The sequence below is a fragment of the Thalassophryne amazonica genome, chromosome 6 (genome assembly GCF_902500255.1).
Source record: "Thalassophryne amazonica chromosome 6, fThaAma1.1, whole genome shotgun sequence".
Lineage (NCBI taxonomy): Eukaryota > Metazoa > Chordata > Actinopteri > Batrachoidiformes > Batrachoididae > Thalassophryne > Thalassophryne amazonica.
Genome location: NC_047108.1, coordinates 32,435,361 through 32,455,364, shown reverse-complemented (window position 1 = coordinate 32,455,364; position 20,004 = coordinate 32,435,361). Strand labels below are relative to the sequence as shown.

The window sequence follows — 20,004 nt, the reverse complement described above, 5'->3', positions numbered from 1 at the left end:
AGATTCACCTCACGTGACACACCAAAGATTGTTTTTACGAGTGATGTGTTACTAGTTTATTATAGTTTGCTGTGTGTTTTAAATAAATGTATGTGGAAAATTATTTTCCGCTTTACTTTTTCCTTTCATATTTCTGATTGTAAACCTTTATTACAGTTATAAAACACAACTATAGCATATATATTTTGAAAGTACAGGTTGTCCTGAAAAAAAGAGACATAAAACTTGATTGTGGGATGCTGGGAGAGCTGTTAACAACAAACAACAACAACAATAAAACATTTATGCCAGGCGAGTGAACTGTCGAAAAAATGCCCTCGGAGCCCAGAGGGTTAAGCACTGCCAAAATTATTTCATTATTTATGTTGTGCGCATAAATTAGTCAAAACCTGTGAACAAATTCTTTAAAACATAAGAACAAATTAGTCAAAACCTGGTAATGAATCAATCAAAACATAATAAATTATTCAGAACATTAGACCAAATCATATGTTGTGTACACACAGTAGTATTTAGATTGCTCAGTGTAGTAAAAAGTGACTTTGAGATTAGTGTCCTTAGTTCCCAAATGCTTATTGAGTGTTGTTAGACAGAAAGGTGAGTGCAAATTCTACATTTTGTATCTCCAGTTATAAAGCTTCATGATGAAGTGGTATAGACGAGGGTCTTCTTTCACTAAAACATCAAATCTAGGCTTACATCTCAGATGTAACTTCTGGCAAATTGTAGGTGAACTTTTAGGTTTTCTTTTTAAGAAAACCCTCCTCTGCTCCACTTCATCATGAAACTATAACTGGAGATATAAAATCCAAAACTTGCACTGTGCACATTTTCTCCAATCACAGCCACAGAAGCCTATAAATTCTTCTGGGTTGTCTAGATGTCTTGGTGGCTTTGTTCACTCTTCTCCTTCTTGCACAGTCACTCGGTTTTTGAGAACTGTCTACTCCACACAGATTTACCATAGAGTGCCAATCTGTTTGTATTTCTTCATAGTTGATGTAAATAAAGTCCAAGACATATTCAGTGACTTGGTAATGTTTATGTATCCATCCCTTGACTTGTCTGAAGAAAACTGGAAATAAAACTGATTATTTACACGTATTACACCAAGGGGCCCATTACTTATGCAACCCATCATCTTGGCTTTTATATTTTTAATTAATTTATATCAAGTTGTAGAGATTTATTTTCAGTTTGAATTTAAGAAAGATAATTTTAGAAAATTTTATATTGAGAAGCCTCGTTTATTTACTTTTTGTATTTAAAATGCCACGAACAAATTAAAATGTGTAAAATACCAAGGGGCTGAATACTTTTGCAAGCCACTGTATATATAAATTTGCCAAAAACACTAAACTTTTTTTCATGTTGTCACTATGGGGTGTTGTTAGAATTTCGAGAGAAAAAAATGAATTTACTCCAATGTGGAATAAGGCTGTATCATAACAAATTTAAGTGGGCAGTTGGCACTATAGGTTAAAATAGATGTCTGAAACAACGAAGAACTTTGTCAATGTCTAAATATTGATACACTTAACCTTAACTTTGTTAATAATACAAGCATTGCCATTCCGTTCAGTTGAGCGTCTGTTGTCTCATGTGCTGTTCATGGTGTTTTGATGTGTTTGACCACACTTGCCACGACACAGTCAGTAAAACCTGAGTGTAACTTTTCATTTTATTTTTGTCTCTCCTCCTGCAGCTCCAGTGCCTTCACTTAGCCATGATCCCTGGTTATGGATTGGCACCTTTTCCTGATTTCCAGATACATCTTCATACTCTGTACTGCCGAGGACAGGGTACCAGCATGTGGATCTCTGCATCGGGGGAGTCTCAGGCTGTGATGGAGGCACAAGACAGCCGGCCCCTCCTACACTCCTGTCAACACAAACATGTGGCTGTGTGCCAGCAGGAGACGTTGGCTTTTATTGAGCTACAACCAGCAGGCGCTCCTAAACTAAACTGTGCTGGCACTCCAAGGCAAACTGCTCTGCCAGAGGCACAAAACATGACACATCCGCTGCCCTGGAACAGTTTCAAACACACATTAAATGAACTTAATGACAGACAGAATAGCTGCCACGGGAGCACATCACACAGGGGCACATCACACAGGAGTACGTCACACAGTAGCGATGAAACAGCCTTGAACTTGAACTCTTGTAGAAGTTCACATGATGGTGAGCTGGAGTTCCACAATGACATCAGAGCTACAGCTTCCTTTCAGGAGCAAACACGTGTTGTCACAACTGTTTGCCGACCTCTGCATGCAGCTCTTAACCTCCCTCTGGCTTTCCCTTTGTCCTCCATCTACACAAACCAAGACTCTCGTGACTCTCAGTTACCTTGTTCCCCATCCTCACCTGAGGGTCCAGAATTTCAAAGCCTAGACTCCTTCCAGCCTCAGAGGAGACCTGCACAGGGTTCACTGAAGGAAAAGTCTATTCGTAAGTGTTGTCAGTTCACTGTTAAAACTGTAAAATGTTTGCGATATCAGTTAATTGAGGAGGTGTGCACAAGAGCAAATGACAGAAGAGCAGACGGGCAGGACCAGGTGTTCTCAAAGTGGCATGACTCTAAGCCCAGGTAAAAGAACCTCCACCTGCCTCAGGAAATTCAGTCTCAGTACCGCAGACCCATGCAACTTTACCCACCTTCAGTTTCTCCCTACCACATACATGTCAGGAAATGTCACAAACCGGGTGGCCGCAAATGCAAACTCACAGCAGATGCAGATAGAATTAGGTTTAATTGTTGTAACAGGCAGGGATTCGGTACACAGGTGGTCCAGCAGTGAAGCAAAGGTACAGACAGATGGCAGGCTGAGGCTAGGTTGAATAAACAGGCTGAGGTCAAAACACAAGGTGTGGTGGCGTTCGGAGGCAAAGGCAAAAAAAAAATGTGGTCGTGGACAGAAATAGGTCAAATACCAGCAGGCTGATACAAAGACAAAACAGGACAAGGCATGAGGGCTGGAAAGTGAAATACATTCAGCAATCTGGCAGTGAACTGTGAGACAGTGAAGGCTTAAATGAGGAGCAAACTATAAAAGGTGATGTGGAGCAGCTGTGTGGAAGTCTGTGGGGCCGTGGCCGGGGAAGACAAAGATTGTGCACGGTGCAAGATAATGAAGAAGGAAAACAATGAGTGGAGTGATGAAAGAGACGAAGACACATGAGCAGGTGCAAGAGTGGGAGTGGATGAAAACACAGAGAAGGAAGAGTCATTGTGAGAGACAAAGACACAAGAGCTGGTGCAGGGGCAATCAAATAAGATGAAGCATAAACTGAGAACAAAGGTAAATCAGAAACCGCGGACAGAATTCAATACAACTATGACCAGGAATGAACTAAGTATGAACATATGAACTGAAAAGTGACTCATCAGAATAAAAGCAAAACTAGAATGGAAACTAATCATGGCTGGAGGAAGAAATAAAAAATAAGCAGGTGGCAAAACAAACTATTGGTTAAACAGTAAATAAACAAAACCGGTGACTATAGAATAGTGCAATAAATAAAACAAGATGATAAACCGAGAATACAATAAATAATAAATGGAACATAATAAGATAAGCATCACTGAAGATAAATAATAACAAAAACCCGTGACTAAAGCATAATACAATAAATGTGATAAGCAGAATTAAACTAAGTCTAAAGCAAAATAAGGGACAAAGAGTGAAAGCAAACAATAAAAAAATAAAGCAAAACTAAATACATGGCAAAGAAAAGATACACAGAGAATAAATGAAAAACCAGTAATAACTGAGCATGACCCAAAAGACCTGACAAGACATGACAAGACATGAATGAAACCACAGAAGGCTCCAAGCAAGGTAGTGGCTAAGGACCCAGACTAATAACAGATGGCCCAGAAGGGCCAGAGCATGACAATATAGCCATATCCAGAACACTGTAAGGGGCACATTGTTATTTGCTTTATTTTGAAGAGATTTACATGCAGCTGTTCTCCTGGTCAGCATTAAAAATGCATCCAATAAGTGTAAAGCAGACTGGACAAACTAAATGGCAAATAATAAATACATACTTTCCAACCCAATCGCATCCTGCTGATTTTACTTCTCCTTAAGTGGCAAACAGCAGCTGGGAAGAATATAAACCTGCTGTCCAATGTTGCTTTTAGTTTCGTAGGACTTCAAAACCTTCAGTATTTTAAAGTTCCACAAATTCCACATGACGTTCATGAAACATTTGATAGTCATTGTCACCTTTGTGTCATTTGAGTCTTTCATTTGTCCAGCCACAGTCAATAAGCCAGTCGCCGACCGAACGGTCCCTCCGAAAAATCATTCCCCCCTGCCTTCACTGTGCATGCATCACTTTGGAGCGTCATCATCGTCATTTCTAATCATCAGCTGCAATCCACTGATTATCACCTTGTTTCTGCTTCAAACTGCACTCCAGTATCACCTGTCTCATCGACAGATATCTGAAGCTTTTGTACAATCATCAGTTCTGCATAAATTCAGCATTATTTCATAATAAAAGACAGCGGACCGGTCAGAGCGCAGCAGCAGCAGCATGACAGATGTGTGACGTGCAGCTGTACCTATATCATTTCGGTGCGTCAGTAGCAAAATGAGGTGGTTATGGCCTCGTTTCTGCTTAAAACTGACTTTATGATTGATTTAAGGGGTTTTACTTTGTCATCTGATGGTTAATAATCACATTAATCCCTTTGATCGCTTTGGGTGAAGAGACTCATTCTCAGATGAGCTGCTGTGGCCCCAAATGACGCATGTGCAGTGAAGGGAGGGTGGACCAATTTTTAGGGGGGGGACCGTTCGGTCTGCGACACCGGTAAGCACAGACATGGCTAACAGCTAGCAATGCTAACTGCTTCAAAATCCCGTGTCAATATCACAGCTATCTCAATCAGATTAATAACCCAAGGTTGCTTCCTCTCCAAGCCTTCATGGTCACACTCTTGCAAAGAATAGAATAGAATAGAATAATTCTGTATTGTCCACTGAGGTGGAAAATTGTCTTTGGCTCACCAGCACAGGAGACAGACAGCACTAAAATACAAACATCATACAACAGACACAATAAAAACAGAGGTAAGATATGGTAAAATTCATAGGAATAAAAGAAGTCAAATAAGATCTAGTAAAATAGGTAAAACATAGAGGTAGAGCAGTTCAGGTTATATCTGTGGATTGGTCGAGTTCATGATGGCGATGGCGTTTGGTATGAAGGATTTTTTTTCAAAGAACCTTTGGCCAGAGGAACTCTGTTGCGCCTCCCAGACTCCAGGAGCTCAAACTGACAGGACAGAGGATGAGAGCTGTCTGCCAGGACTCTCAGTGGGCCAGAGGCTTCTGGGGTTTTCCCACAATTTTCTCAGACATTTTCACAATTCTGTTTAGCTTGACCTTACACTTGCAACTGAAGTGACCAAACCAAGCACAGAGATGAAATGTTAAGATACTTTCAATATGTGCAGAATACACAAGATCTAAAATCTGTGGCTTGACACCAAGACAGCTTAATCTTCTAAGAAGACTGAGTCACTGTGAGCATTTCTTAAAGATAAAATCAATGTTTTCAGAGAAGCTCAAATGACTGTACTGAGATATTTAAAGGTTTCCACAGTTTCAACACACTGGCCGTCAAGTGAAACTGGCTGTATTGTCAGTTCTTGCTTTGTATGAACAACAAGCTCCTTTAGACACATTGATTTCTAGCTGGCTGTCAACACACCATGCTTCAAGAGCCTTATACCCCCGTGACACATAGCCAGAAACACGCAGAATGGCATCAGAATTATGAATCGGCACACATGTGAAAAGTGTCAGATTTCAGTTCCAAAACATTCTCACAGCCATCTGCGGAAGTCCACACAGTTGGTCAGAATCAAATCAAATCAAATCAATTTTATTTATATAGCGCCAAATCACAACAAACAGTTGCCCCAAGGCCCTTTATATTGTAAGGCAAGGCCATACAATAATTACGGAAAAACCCCAACGGTCAAAACGACCCCACATGAGCAAGCATGTGAATCGGCTGGCAGCCCCGAGTGTGATGTACATGTTCAGTCTGAGGACCATGGATCTGGCATGGTATGCCTGCCGGTATGACCTGCACGTGCCACGTTTGATAATGTCTTTTTACCTCATATCTCCACTCCTCTAGATGAGTCTTTTGGATGGAGTGTCCTCCAGATGAAACACCTGCTGTGAACATTGGCAATTCCACTGCAATCTCTGTCAGCTTTCACTGACTTGTCCCAGAAGAATGGTCACATTACATTCAGGTTATTTCATGAGTTTGTGTTCAGGTGCAAACCTCAAGATTGTCAGTAAAATTGCAAAGGGGTGGTGATGCCAATATCTTTGCAAATGGACAAAGGTCCAAGTGCTAAGCTGTGACCTAAGACAATAACTAATCGTTATCTTTGGTAAGAGATATCTTCTAACAATGGCTATGTTTACATGACCACATTAATCTGATAACTGGGATTAAACGGGTAATGGCAATAATCCTATTTGACATGTCTACATGCACTTTAGTAAATAATCAAAATTCCAGGTTATCACTACCACTCAAACGTTTTCACCGGTACTATACATGATTCAGTCCATTTGTTGGATTTCTGTCCAAGTTCATGACAACTAACTGTTACTTTCAAAACCTCCTGTCAGGACTTCCTATGTAATCTCCACTGAATATTGGGACAGAACATTAATAAATAGAGTTTTAATGTAATTTTGAGTTTGAATTAAAAAAAAAAGAAGAAAAACAAGTTGTGGCGCTGGGGAAAACCAGTCCGCGGACATATTTTTGACACGTTTAAAATATCTTGAAACTCCTCCCACTTTACAATTTGATGATCAAGAAATGTGCAACAGTGGAACACAGAGGTGTATGTCGGCACTTGGCATACTTGTGTACTGGAGCTGGAAGCACTGAGCGAAGTATGTCTCTCTGCAGGGAGAGGCTTCTCATCAACACAGTCTTAGCTCTGTGTGACCAGAACTTCAATATCCCACTGAAAAATAGATTAACAGATGATCGCATGGGGAGCAGGTGCAAGTACAGCGGGTAAAATAACCATTTTTTTTCAGCAAATATACTGACATGAAATTCACATGAAATTTTCATCAGATGTCAGTAACAACCCGTACATAATCCATACATACAAAGAAATACAAACCAATACACTGAACAAAAATATAAACCCAACACTTTTGTTTTTGTTCCAATTTTTCATGAGCTGAACGTAAAGCTCTAAAACATTTTCTATATACACAAATACCTATTTGTTTCATATTTTTCACAAATCTATCTAAATCTGTGTTAGTGAGCACTTCTTTGCTGAGATAATCCATCCCACCTCACAGCTGTGGCATATCAAGATGCTGATTAGACAGCATGATTATTGCACAGGTGTGCCTTAGGCTGGCCACAATAGAAGGCCACTCTGAAATGTGCAGTTTTGCTTTATCAGGGGAGTCGGGGTGGGGGGTTGGGTCAGAAAGCCAGTCAATATCTGGTGTGACCAACATTTGCCTCACGCAGTGAAATACATCTCCTTTGCATAGAGCTGATCAGGTTGTTGATTTTGGCCTGTGGAATGTTGGTCCACTCCTCTTCAATGGCTGTGTGAAGTTGCTGGATATTGGCAGGAACTGGAACATGCTGTTGTATATGTTGATCCAGACATATACAACATATACAGCAACCCAAACATGCTCAGTGGGTGAAATGTCCAGTGAGTATGCCAGCCATGCAAGAACTGGGATATTTTCAGTTTCCAAGAAGTGTGTACAGGTTTTTGCAACACAGGGCCATGCATTATCCTGCTGCAACATGAGGTGATGTTCCCCAATGAGGATCAAGGAGCATGCAGATCAGCTTCCCTGAGACGATTTCTGACAGTTTGTGCAGAAATTCTTTGATTCTGCAAACCCAGACAACAGCTGCTCGGGTGGCTGGTCTTAGGCGATCCTGAAGGTGAACATGCTGGATGTGGAGGTCCTGGGCTGTTGTGGTTAAATGAGGTTTGTAGTTGTGAGGCTGGTTGGATGTACTGCCAAATTTTCTGAAATGCCTTTAGAGACGGCTTATGGTAGAGAAATGAAAATTCAACTCACAGGCAACATCTCTGGAAGGCATTCCTGCAGTCAGCATGCCAGTTGCACGCTCCCTCAAAACTTGCAACATCTGTGTCATTGTGCTGTGTGATAAAAGTGCACATTTCAGAGTGACCTTTTAGTGTGGCCAGCCTAAGGAACACCTGTGCAATAATCATGCTGTCTAATCAGCATCTTGATATGCCACACCTGTGAGATGGAATGGAGTATCTCAGCAAAGGAGAAATGCTCACTAACACAGATTTAGACAGATTTGTGAACAATATTTAAGAGAAATGGGTCTTTTGTGTATATAGAAAATGTTTTAGATCTTTGAGTTCAGCTCATGAAAAATGAGAGCAAAAACTAAAATGTTGGTTTTATATTTTCCTTCAGTGTAGGTACAGAAATTAAGTAAGTTGAACACGCTTACTGAAAATTATTTAATACTTTGTTCAGAAGCCTTTGTTTGTAATGAAGCTTCAAGATGCCTCCTGTATGGAGAAACTAGTCGCAGGCAAGATTAGGCATACTACTTATATTGTGGGGGAATAGCAATACTGACACTATGACTGATGTTTTCCTCAACATGATACAATGTCCATGTGCCTCAACACTGAGGACCCCAGAAAATGGAAAAAGCCAAGGCAATGCCAAAGTGTCACCTAGCTTTGGTAGATAAATTCTGGTAACTGTTTTCAAAAGACTGGGATGGACAGTCAGTCTGCCTGGGTGATAAACGCTGGGACAAAAGCTGCTTCTCTAGGGTGGTGGTCAGTAGTGCAAATTTCAAGACAAACCTTTGGCAAAAGGACATGGTGGAGACCGTTAACAATGCCAGAATATTTTGATCAGGGTTTTATATAATAGGTATTTAATGGCCTCACAGACTTCCTCCAGCTCCATTGTTGCCTACGCTTTTATCTCATTTGCAGTAGATACATTATTAAGACTTCTTTGACCATCACCATCCTTGATGTTGTCCGAAGCCTTTGAACCCCTGCAGTTCCCTCTAGTGGATGTATTATTTAACATCCATGCCAATGTGAAGGACACATGGAAGTATGTGGATAGTGACAATCAGTGTTGCCACAGTTACTTTGAAAAAGTAATCTGATGATTGATTACTCCTTGAAAAAGTAACTTATTATTTTACTGATTACTCAGTTTTAAAAGTAACTAAGCTAGATTGCTAGTTACTAGTTACATTCAGTAACTGTGCAACACTGGTGACAGTTACGTAATTTGGAATACACATAAAGATTTAATATATGAATGGAGCATAAATGTGCCTGGAGGATAAATTATGGCTTGCTTGGCCATTGATAAATTAATCTTTTGACAGTGTTTATGTTCTTATTTTTAGGTCGAAAAGTGCAAGTTTATTCCTCAGACAGCTTGAGCGACAAATCTCTCTGCAGCCCAATTCTGGATTCAGACTACATTTTTCCAGGATCCTTCGCATCTTTCCTGGAGGAGGACCTCAGGGAAATATCTTCCTTTGAGGCCATTCTTCGCCCTCCATCCACAGATGGTGTTACACATCATTCAAACCTCAACCACAATGCTAATTTAAACTTTACTGTGGAACCACTGCAGATAATAGAAGACTCCATACCAGGTGTTGAGGAACACAGTGTCAATGTACTGACACCAAATTCTACAGGAGGGAGCTTTTTAACACGCAGCCGCCAAGGAGACCAAGAAAGGCGTCGTTTCTCCGCTTCAGAACTGATATCGAGACTGCAGCTTTCCCAGAGGAAGAACTCCTTCACTTTGAAGCTGGGGAAGTCGTTGTCTGCTCGGGTATCATCTAGAGAGAGACAGAGCTCCAGCAGCCTCAACCACAACCCTGAATGTGAGTCTCAACATCGTGTTCATGTTACATTGCAAAAGGCATTCTGGAAGTGAGCTCACTGTATGATAACAGTCACCCAAAACATATTTGGGTCATTTCATGAAAAGGGGTGAGGGTCAGTTTTTAAATTTCCTAGCAAGGTGCTATAGACTGTAAGATATGAATATACATACCATGGGAAATACATAAAATCTACTATTGAGCTAAGTCATGTTATACTTTTTTTTGGATGGGCTCACGGGAAAGCCCCAGAGTGCTATTTTTGGCAGCTATACATATTAGGACTCCAGCATGAAACAACTATAAAGCAAATAATTGATGACTGTTACGTTATTGTTCAACTAAATTTGATCTCCCCATGGGTTTAAGGCTCTCAAGAGTGGTGTTTTTAAACAACACAACTGGAGTTTTACTTATTGAATAAATTTGCAGTTTAGGAACATGGGTTTTAAATGTAACAGAGTGAGACACTATGTATTACATTTGACACCACACTTTTGGCACACTTTACGCCTGCAAAGACAAGAAATTCAAGACACAGTGGGTAATTAACATCCGATGACACAACTTTACAGTTACAAACAATTCACGAGTTTGTAGCTGACATTTCCAAATTACAGACCTGATTGAGCCTATAACTCTAGCTGGACGTAGACGTCCCAGTCCTTTTTCAGTGGAATAACTTCAGTCTTCCAGCCCCATGACCCAGAGATTGAGAAAGGACAGAGCAACCAAACACAGAAACAATGCAGACTGATGACCTGTCTGTGGATGTAGAAAATCCCAGCCATGACTACTGTGCCAGTACTGATCAGATTAGATTAGACAGAACTTTATTAATCCCTTGGGAAGACTCCTTCAGAGAAATTGAGGTTCCAGCAGCATTGTATGACAGCAAACAGAGTAAGAAGCACACAGAGTATCAAATGTGAAAGTAAAAACAAACAACAACAACAAAAAACAGTTTGCAAATAGAAATAGAAATACATAAATATAAATATCAGACATACTGGTTTACTGGCAACTACTGTTCCTCTCCTTCCCATCCTCTGTCTTCCTCTTACTCCCCCTCCCCCTGAGTGAGGAGTTGTACAGTCTCATAACCTGAGGGACAAAGTCTGTTGGTCCTGCACTTGGGAAGGAGCAGTCCGTGGTTCACGAGGCTCCTTTGGTTGCTGATGATGGTGGGCAGTTTGACGGTTTGTCTAGTGGTCTTTTCTCTGCCACCGTCACTGATTTTGCAGCACTGGTTTTGTCCCTTGACCATAATGAAGAACCTCATGAACAAATAGCAAGGCTGCAAAAACAGGTAATCATGAGCAGCAAGTTCTGTTTGGAGAGGTTTACTTGCAACACAAGATCTATGTGTGACTTCAGCAAGAAACAAACTATACCGCTGCTCCTGAGGTGTACAGATCAACACTTTTGACCAGTCTTTGGAAATCATGATTTTACAAATTTTACTTTGATTAGGATTTCTATTATTGGTCAGAAACTGTAAAAATATCACTGTATGAGCACTGACATGTCTTGTCATGCAGAGCGTTTTTCTCAAATGCTGTCATTAAAGTTGTGTATTTTGACCGCATAGCTTCTGGCTACGCATGTTTGTAGCTGATTTACTCATGTGGGATCCCTTCACTGTTTCACTATCAGTGGACTCTTTTAGGTTCTTTCTTTTAAGAAGGTTAAAAGGTTAATGGCACTGACATTCAATTTGCCTGCCTTTTACACTGCGTTTGCTTGGGAAAATCCAAAGCAGCTCCATATTCTATATTTGCAATGTTGAGCTGGTTTTCAGGACTGGCTCCTATGTATTATGAACCGTGCCGTTTACCAAATAGGGAATGTGCGATATCTCACGCATCACTGCATATTTGGAATTGGCACCAAAGAAAAACAATAAGAAGGGTTCTGAGGTCTATTAGTTGTTGTTGCTGTTGTCCCTTCAGCTGTTTGTTTGGGGTCACCACAGCAGATACAGGCAGATCCACATTTGTATTTTGGCACAAGTTTTACACCGGATGCCCTTCCTGATGCAACTCCAGTTTTACTCGGAGAAACACACACAGCCCCTGGCGTTCCAAAGAGGTCTCCCATCCAAGTACTAACCAGGACCCACACTGCTTAGCTGCTGAGATCTGACGGGATCAGGCTGACACAGAGCAGAGTGGCTGCTTCTGAGGTCTATTGGTGCTGGTCCTTATTTCCAGATTCTATAGCATTATGTGGATGAGATGCAGGATACTTTCCCAGCCATGGCTGGTACCCATTAAAAGATAGATACACTGGGACAATGCAGATGAATTGTCTTATCCAAGGACACAGACAGGTACCATGATTGGGAATCAGGTCTATATATCAACACAACGTGTTATCACGGCGGCTTAGTGGTTAGTACTGTTGCCTCACAGGAAGAAGGTTGTGGGATCGCTTCCCACCAGTTTGCATGTTCTCCACATGTCCACATGAGTTTCCTCCAGGTGCTCTGGCTTCCACCCAGTTCCAAAGACGTGAATTGGTGACTCTAAATTGAATGTAGGTGTGCATGGAAGTGTTTGTCTGTCTGTGTACAGTATATGTGGGCTTGGGTCCCGTCCAGGGTTCACCCCACCTCTTGCACTATTATGAATGCTGGGATAGGCTCCTGTGACTCTTGATTGGAGTAAGCAGGTACAGAGAATGTATGAACATGTTATCACACTAACCTACCTTCTGTAGAAAGAAGAAAAATCATGACTGAACCACCTGAGCCATCCAGGAGACACAAGTGTTCTGTGTGTTTTCCTTTTGAAAAGTACTCCAAATCAGTGTTTAGAAATGTTCTTGAATAGTGTTTCCAGTTTGACATCACTAATTTACAGTACCAATGAAAGGTTTTGGCACCATCCCCAGGCAAACATTCTATCCATTCTTTAATTCCAGTTTTACTTTCACATTCAGTTTCTGTTGTGTTTCTCCTTGGAGTTGCTAGCAGTACTTGCTAGCTGACACTGATGGGAAGGCACAGGTGGGCAGACCATATGACATACACAGTGTTCAACAAGCGACAACTAAACAACATTTAAATTGAATTGCAACTGTTCAGAATTTGCCACAATCTATCCAGCATCGCCAAAACATCCAGCCGGTAGCAGAAACGTTTATGGGATATACGTAACATCAGCAAAACAAAATTTCGTTTGGGATTGATCTGGTGCATCAATGTTAACTACGAGCTAATCGGCTGATTTTAATTTAGAGAACTGCAAAAACATTGAAGCTGTACTTTTGAGTTATTGCCTGCATAAGGTGGCAGGGATGGAGTAACTCCTCACCCAGTCATCTACATTTTTGCTGTCCAACCATGATGCTCTTATGAACACAGGAAAAAAGATGCCATAGCACAGTCATATAAACAGCTGACATGTTACACTCAGCTGAAAGTTACATATGCATGCACATCCACATGCAACAAAACTTCAGTCTGATTGTAACAGTCTTTTGACCTTACATCAGCGGTTTTTGTGTTTGATTCTTTTCAGATAAGTTCAACTCTAAGCACCACTGTTCAGGCAGTTCAAGTGACAGTGCCCCCCACAGTCCTGTAGGACCTGCATCTCCGCTCTCCAACACTGACAACGGGTTAGCTTTGAATAGGTGGAGCACAAAACTCGGGTAAGTATGGTGTCTGAAAATAGTTTGATATATTTTCTGTTTCACATTATTCAGTACAACAGTACACACTTAAGTCGTGTTGCATATCATTTAATACCTATTTCTTTTCTTTTGCTGCTTTAACACTTAATTTTACTCTGAAATCTTCAGAAATTTATTTCAATTTTCTTCACAGAATGCGAAAAAAATCTGTAGAAGACTCAAGTTCACTTCCAGTTGTTACTTCAAATCGTTTATCAAGGTTTTTGCCTACCTGTAAGTTTTGTCATTCCAACATTGTACAACCCCAATTTCAATGAAGTTGGGACGTTGTGTAAAATGTAAATAAAACCAGAATACGATTTGCAAATCCTCTTCAATCTATATTCAATTGAATACACCACAAAGACAAGATATTTAATGTTCAAACTGATAAACTTTATTGTTTTTGAAATGGATGCCTACAACACGTTTCAAAAAATCTGGGACAGTGGTATGTTTACCACTGTGTTACATCACCTTTCCTTCTAACAACACTCAATAAGCGTTTGGGAACTGACAACACTAATTGTTGAAGCTTTGTAGGTGGAATTCTTTCCCATTCTTGCTTGATGTATGACTTCAGTTGTTCAATAGTCTGGGGTCTCCGTTGTCATATTTTGCGCTTCATAATGCGCCACATATTTTCAATGGGCGACAGGTCTGGACTGCAAACAGGCCAGTCTAGTACCCGCACACTTTTACTACAAAGCCACGCTGTTTTAACACGTGCAGAATGTGGCTTGGCATTGTCTTGCTGAAATAAGCAGGAAATAAAAAGACGTTGCTTGGATGGCAGCATGTGTTGCTCCAAAACCTGGATGTACCTTTCAGCATTGATGGTGCCATCACAGATGTGTAAGTTGCACATGCCATGGGCACTAACATACCCCAATACCATCACAGATGCTCGCTTTTGAACTTTGCACTGGTAACAATCTGGATGGTCTTTTTCCTCTTTTGTCCGGAGGACACAACGTCCATGATTTCCAAAAACAATTTAAAATGTGGAATCATCACACCACAGCACACGTTTCCACTTTGTGTCTGTCCATTTCAAATGAGCTCGGGCCCAGAGAAGGCAGCAGTGTTTCTGGATGGTGTTGATGTATGACTTTCACTTTGAATGGTAGAGTTTTAACTTGCACTTCTAGATGTAGTCACGAACTGTGTTAACTGACAATGGTTTTCTGTAGTGTTCCTGAGCCCACACGGTAAGATCCTTTACACAATGCTGTCGGTTTTTAATGCAGCGCCGCCTGAGGGATCGAAGGTCACAGGCATTCAATGCTGGTTTTTGGCCTTGCCGCTTACGTGTAGAAAGTTCTCCAGATTCTCTTCTATATTATGGACTGTAGATGATGGAATCCCTAAATTCCTTGCAATTGAACATTGAGAAACACTGTTCTTAAACTGTTGGACTATTTTTTCACGCAGTTGTTTACAAAGTGGTGATCCTCGCCCCATCTTTGCTTGTGAATGGCTGAGCCTTTTGGGGATGCTCCTTTCATACCCTTTCATCACACTCACCTGTTTCCAAACAGGTGTTCTTTGAGCATTCATCAACTTTCCCAGTCCTTTGTTTCCTCGTCTCAACTTTTTTGAAATGTGTTGCAGGCATCCATTTCAAAATGAACAAATATTTGCACAAAACAATAAAGTTTATCAGTTTGAACATTAAATATCTTGTCTTTGTGGTGTATTCAATTGAATATAGGTTGAAGAGGATTTGCACATCATTGTATTCTGTTTTTATTTACATTTTACGCAACATCCCAACTTCATTGGAATTGGGGTTGTAGCTGCTCAGTCTGAGACTTGACTCCACATTACCGACATGTCATTTGTGTGACACCCTCCAGCGATATTGTACCAGGAGTACAGCGATGTTGCCATCAACAGAGAGATCCAGAGGCAGCAAGGGAAGGAGCTGGGCACCGAGGAGGAGGGGCTTAGGGATGACGGGTCAGATGGTACCCCATCTCCATCCAGTCTATCTCCATCCAGCTCCTTTTGCTCATCGCGAGGCTCAGCTTTTGCACTGTGGCAGGATATTCCAGACGTTAGGACCAGTGGTCAGCTTGACAACTTCACAAATGAGGAACGAAAACTACAGGAGGCAAGTACCAGAAATTTAAGGAACAAGAATTTGAGGATTTCTGTGGTTATTTTCTCTCTCACATACAGTGGATGTGTTTGTGCACCTTTTTTCAGGCAAAGTTTGAGCTGGTGACATCTGAGGCTTCGTACATTCGCAGTTTGACAATCGCTTTGGACCACTTCATGCTGTCTCAGGAACTTGTGGAGTGCCTTGGAGCTCAGGATAGACAGTGGCTCTTCTCCAAGTTGCCTGAAGTCAAAGATGTCAGCGAGAGGTAAAGGAACATGTTGCTTATGTGCCTCTGTCACTGGCAAGTACTTTTTCATTACTGAGATCATTTTTGTCCTTCTCAAATGGGGCTTTCCACTTACTCGGCCTCTAGGTTCCTTGAAGACCTGGAGCACAGGCTGGAGGAGGACATTCTTCGTTTTGATGTGTGTGACATCGTCCTGGACCACTGCCCGGCACTGCGAAGGGTTTATTTACCTTATGTGACCAACCAGGCTTACCAAGAGCAGACATACCAGAGATTGCTGTGAGTCACTGTTTTTGCAGTGTGTGCAGAAATATAATTTCTGACATTTTTATGGTTATTGTTCACCAAAGGTGGAGGCTAAAGCCATGTTCACATTGTCACAGTGACTGCCATGCATGGTACTGATTCCATCCATGCATCCATTTGCTACACCTACTTATTCCAATTAAGGGTCATGGGTGTGCTGGAGGCTATCCCCATGGTTATTGGGCAAGAGGTAGGGTACACCTTGAACAGTCGCAGGTGGTTCAGGTTCCCCAGAGTTTATTTCCTCCGCCAGTGAAGTTGGAAGAAGTTATATTATCACCCGTTTGTTTGTCTGTCTGTTTGTTTGTTTGTTTGTCTGTTTGTGAACAGCCCGTAGGCCACATTTTTCCATATATTGCTATGACATTTTTACTGAAGATTCATATCCTGATAGGCAAGAACTGATTCAGTTTTCAAGGTCATACCTCAAAGTGCAAAGTCAGGAAAAAACTTGCAATATTGGGAAAAAATCTGTTGTGTGGGCCGCCCGAAGAGGAGGTACTGCTGGCCAACGCCAGAGGGCGCCCTGCCTGTTGTCGGGTTTCAGGCACCAGAGGGCGCAGTTGCCATCCAGGAGCCAGGACTGACAGCTGTCAGCAATCACCATCAGCTGCACCATAAAAGCCTGGAGGAGACACCACATCTCTGCCGAGATATCAGCTTACCACGCAGGTAACCTCTCAGCCGTTTCTGTGCCGTTCGCACATTATTTGCTACTGAGTTTGCAGTTGTAACCTTGGTATGCTCGCAGCTTGGAGCTGGGTTTTGTGGAGGTTGGAGGGAGTAGGCATTTCCCACTCCTCACTTTCCTGAACTTTAAGTATACAATTGGTACTGCACGTTCTCAGCATTCCTGTTTCTGGAAGTGGTGGATTTTCCCTCAGGAAGGAACTGTTACCTTTTGCTGACTGCTTACTAGGTGTCCACACACCTACCATTAACCTGTTTTTGTTCCTGCCAGCAGTACCGGATCTGACAGCTGGAAGCAGAGGCCACCTGGGGACTCAGGACTTGGCGGCTTTGGCGTACTGCAGGTCTCCGTTGGCAGTGGAACCTTGTGGGTCCCGGCTCTTCTCTGGATAGGCGTCTCCTATCCTCGGGCCTGCCCACACGTCACCTGCTGTATTTTGTGATTGACTGACTAAAAGCAGTATTTGACCTGTTGTGCACATTTGCTGCAATAAATTGTATTTATTGGCTTATCTATTGACCGTTCATTTACGCCCCCTGTTGTGGGTCCGTGCATTACACTTTCCCCAACAGGATATCTCGGCCAGCGTCATGGACTCCGTGGGGCTCATACCATCTGTTGAATGATCAATGGAGATGCAAGGTGCACAGGCTCCAGCAGGAGGCAGATTGGGAGAGTTGCAGCAAATATTAACCACCCTCACTGCTCGGCTGGATTTGGTGACCGAGCAGAACATACTGCTCGATTGCACGTAAATCCGCACAAGTCCCAGTCATGATCCTCAGTAAGGATTTAACCCTTCATGCCCCTGCACTTATCGACACGGGGTCAGAGGGGAATCTGCTGGACAGCAGATGGGCTAAGGAAGTGGGGCTCCCTCTAGTGGCCCTTCCTTCTCCAGTGAAGGTACGGGCACTAGATGGCACCCTTCTTTCATTAATCACACACCAGACACAGCCCTTAACACTGGTTGTGTCTGGAAACCACAGGGAGGAGATCGTGTTCTTTGTAACACCTTCTACCTCCAGAGTTATTTTGGGCTATCCATGGATTAGTAAGCACAATCCCCAAATCAACTGGCCGTCTGGGGTTGTGGCTCAATGGAGCGAAACCTGCCATGGGGAGTGTTTAAGATCCTCGGTCCCACCCGGTGCGACTGCTAAAGAGGAGGTTCGAGTCCCTCCCATTCTCACGGCGGTGCCAGCTGAGTACCACGATCTTGCTGACATTTTCAGCAAAGATCTGGCACTCACGCTTCCCCCGCATTGACCGTATGATTGTGTCATTGATTTGATCCCGGGCGCTGAGTATCTGTCCAGTAAGCTGTACAACCTCTCACACCCCGAGCGCGAATCATTGGAGACCTACATCCAGGACTCTTTAGCTGCCGGGTTGATCCAGAACTCTTCCTCCCCGTTAGGTGCTGGTTTCTTTTTTGTGGGCAAGAAGGACGGCGGACTCCGTCCATGCATTGATTAAAGAGGGCTGAACGAGATCACGGTTCGCAGCTGATACCTGTTGCCCCTATTGGATTCAGTGTTCACGCCCCTGCATGGAGCCAAAATATTTACAAAATTGGATCTTAGGAGTGCGTATCACCTGGTTCGGATCCGGAAGGGAGACAAATGGAAGACGGCATTTAACACCCCGTTAGGTCACTTTGAGTACCTGGTCATGCCGTTCGGCCTCACTAACGCCCCCGCGATGTTCCAAGCATTGGTAAATGACGTCTTGCGGGACTTCCTGCATCGGTTCGTCTTCGTATACCTAGACGATATTCTCATCTTCTCCCCAGATCCTGAGACTCATGTGAAGCATGTACGTCAGGTCCTGCAGCGGTTGTTGGAGAACCGGCTGTTTGTGAAGGGCGAGAAGTGCGAGTTCCACCGTACTTCTTTGTCCTTCCTGGGGTTCATCATCTCCTCCAACTCCGTCGCACCCGATCCGGCCAAGGTAGCGGCAGTGAGAAATTGGCCCCAACCAGCAAGCCGTAGGAAGGTGCAACAGTTCCTCGGCTTCGCTAATTTCTATCGGAGTTTTATCAAGGGCTATAGTCAGGGTGTTGGTCCCCTTACAGCTCTGACCTCCCCAAAAGTTCCCTTCACCTGGTCGGATCGATGCGAAGCCGCGTTTAGGGAGTTGAAATGCCGGTTCTCTACTGCACCAGTTCTGGTGCAGCCCGATCCTAGCCGCCAGTTTGTTGTGGAAGTAGATGCCTCTGACTCAGGGATAGGAGCCGTGCTGTCCCAGAGCGGGGAGTCAGATAAGGTTCTCCACCCCTGTGCCTATTTCTCCCGCAGGCTGACCCCGGCAGAGCGGAATTATGACGTCGGCAATCGGGAGCTCCTGGCGGTGAAGGAGGCCCTGGAGGAGTGGAGACACTTGTTGGAGGGAGCTGCGGTTCCATTCACGGTTTTCACTGACCATCGGAACCTGGAGTATATTCGGACCGCTAAGTGTCTGAACCTCAAGCAAGCCCGTTGGTCTCTATTTTTTGGACATTTTGACTTCAGGATCACCTATCGCCCCGGGACCAAGAACCAGTGGTCAGATGCACTGTCCCAGGTGCATAAAGAAGAAGTCAAAATGGAGCTGTCAGATCCACCAGAAAACATCATCCCGGAGTCGACTATCATCACCACACTGACGTGGGACGTGGAGAACATTGTCAGGGAGGCCCTGACGCGTCACCCGGACCCCGGCGGTGGACCATCAAACTGTTTGTACGTCCCACCAGACGCTAGGACTGCAGTTTTGGACTTCTGTCATGGTTCTAAGCTCACCTGCCATCCAGGGGTGCGAAGGACCATGGTAGTTGTCCGGCAGCGGTTCTGGTGGGCGTCTATGGAGGCCGACGGCCGGGAGTATGTCCGGGCCTGTACCACCTGTGCCAGGGGCAAGGCAGTACACCAACCAGAGAAGGGACTCCTCCAGCTGCTGCCAGTGCCTCGTCACCCCTGGTCCCACATTGGCATGGACTTCGTCACGGGTCTCCCTGCATCCCAGGGAATGA

At 43.2% G+C, this 20,004-nt stretch overlaps 1 protein-coding gene and 1 pseudogene across 3 annotated transcripts in view; one reads left to right on the top strand and one right to left on the bottom strand.

Moving 5' to 3' along the window:
- arhgef19 (Rho guanine nucleotide exchange factor (GEF) 19) overlaps positions 1-20,004 on the top strand; it is a 131,500-nt gene that overhangs the window by 75,035 nt on the left and 36,461 nt on the right. For 2 of the 3 annotated variants that reach the window (XM_034171928.1, XM_034171929.1), the window contains exons 2-8: positions 1,706-2,450; positions 9,471-9,962; positions 13,487-13,619; positions 13,795-13,874; positions 15,500-15,756; positions 15,852-16,012; positions 16,121-16,273. In XM_034171928.1, coding sequence (XP_034027819.1) covers positions 1,727-2,450; positions 9,471-9,962; positions 13,487-13,619; positions 13,795-13,874; positions 15,500-15,756; positions 15,852-16,012; positions 16,121-16,273 — 2,000 coding nt within the window. In that variant the 5' untranslated portion in view covers positions 1,706-1,726. The remainder of the gene's footprint in view (positions 1-1,705; positions 2,451-9,470; positions 9,963-13,486; positions 13,620-13,794; positions 13,875-15,499; positions 15,757-15,851; positions 16,013-16,120; positions 16,274-20,004) is intronic. The other variant, XM_034171930.1, reaches the window with a different exon arrangement.
- LOC117513141 lies at positions 12,026-12,144 on the bottom strand (annotated as a pseudogene).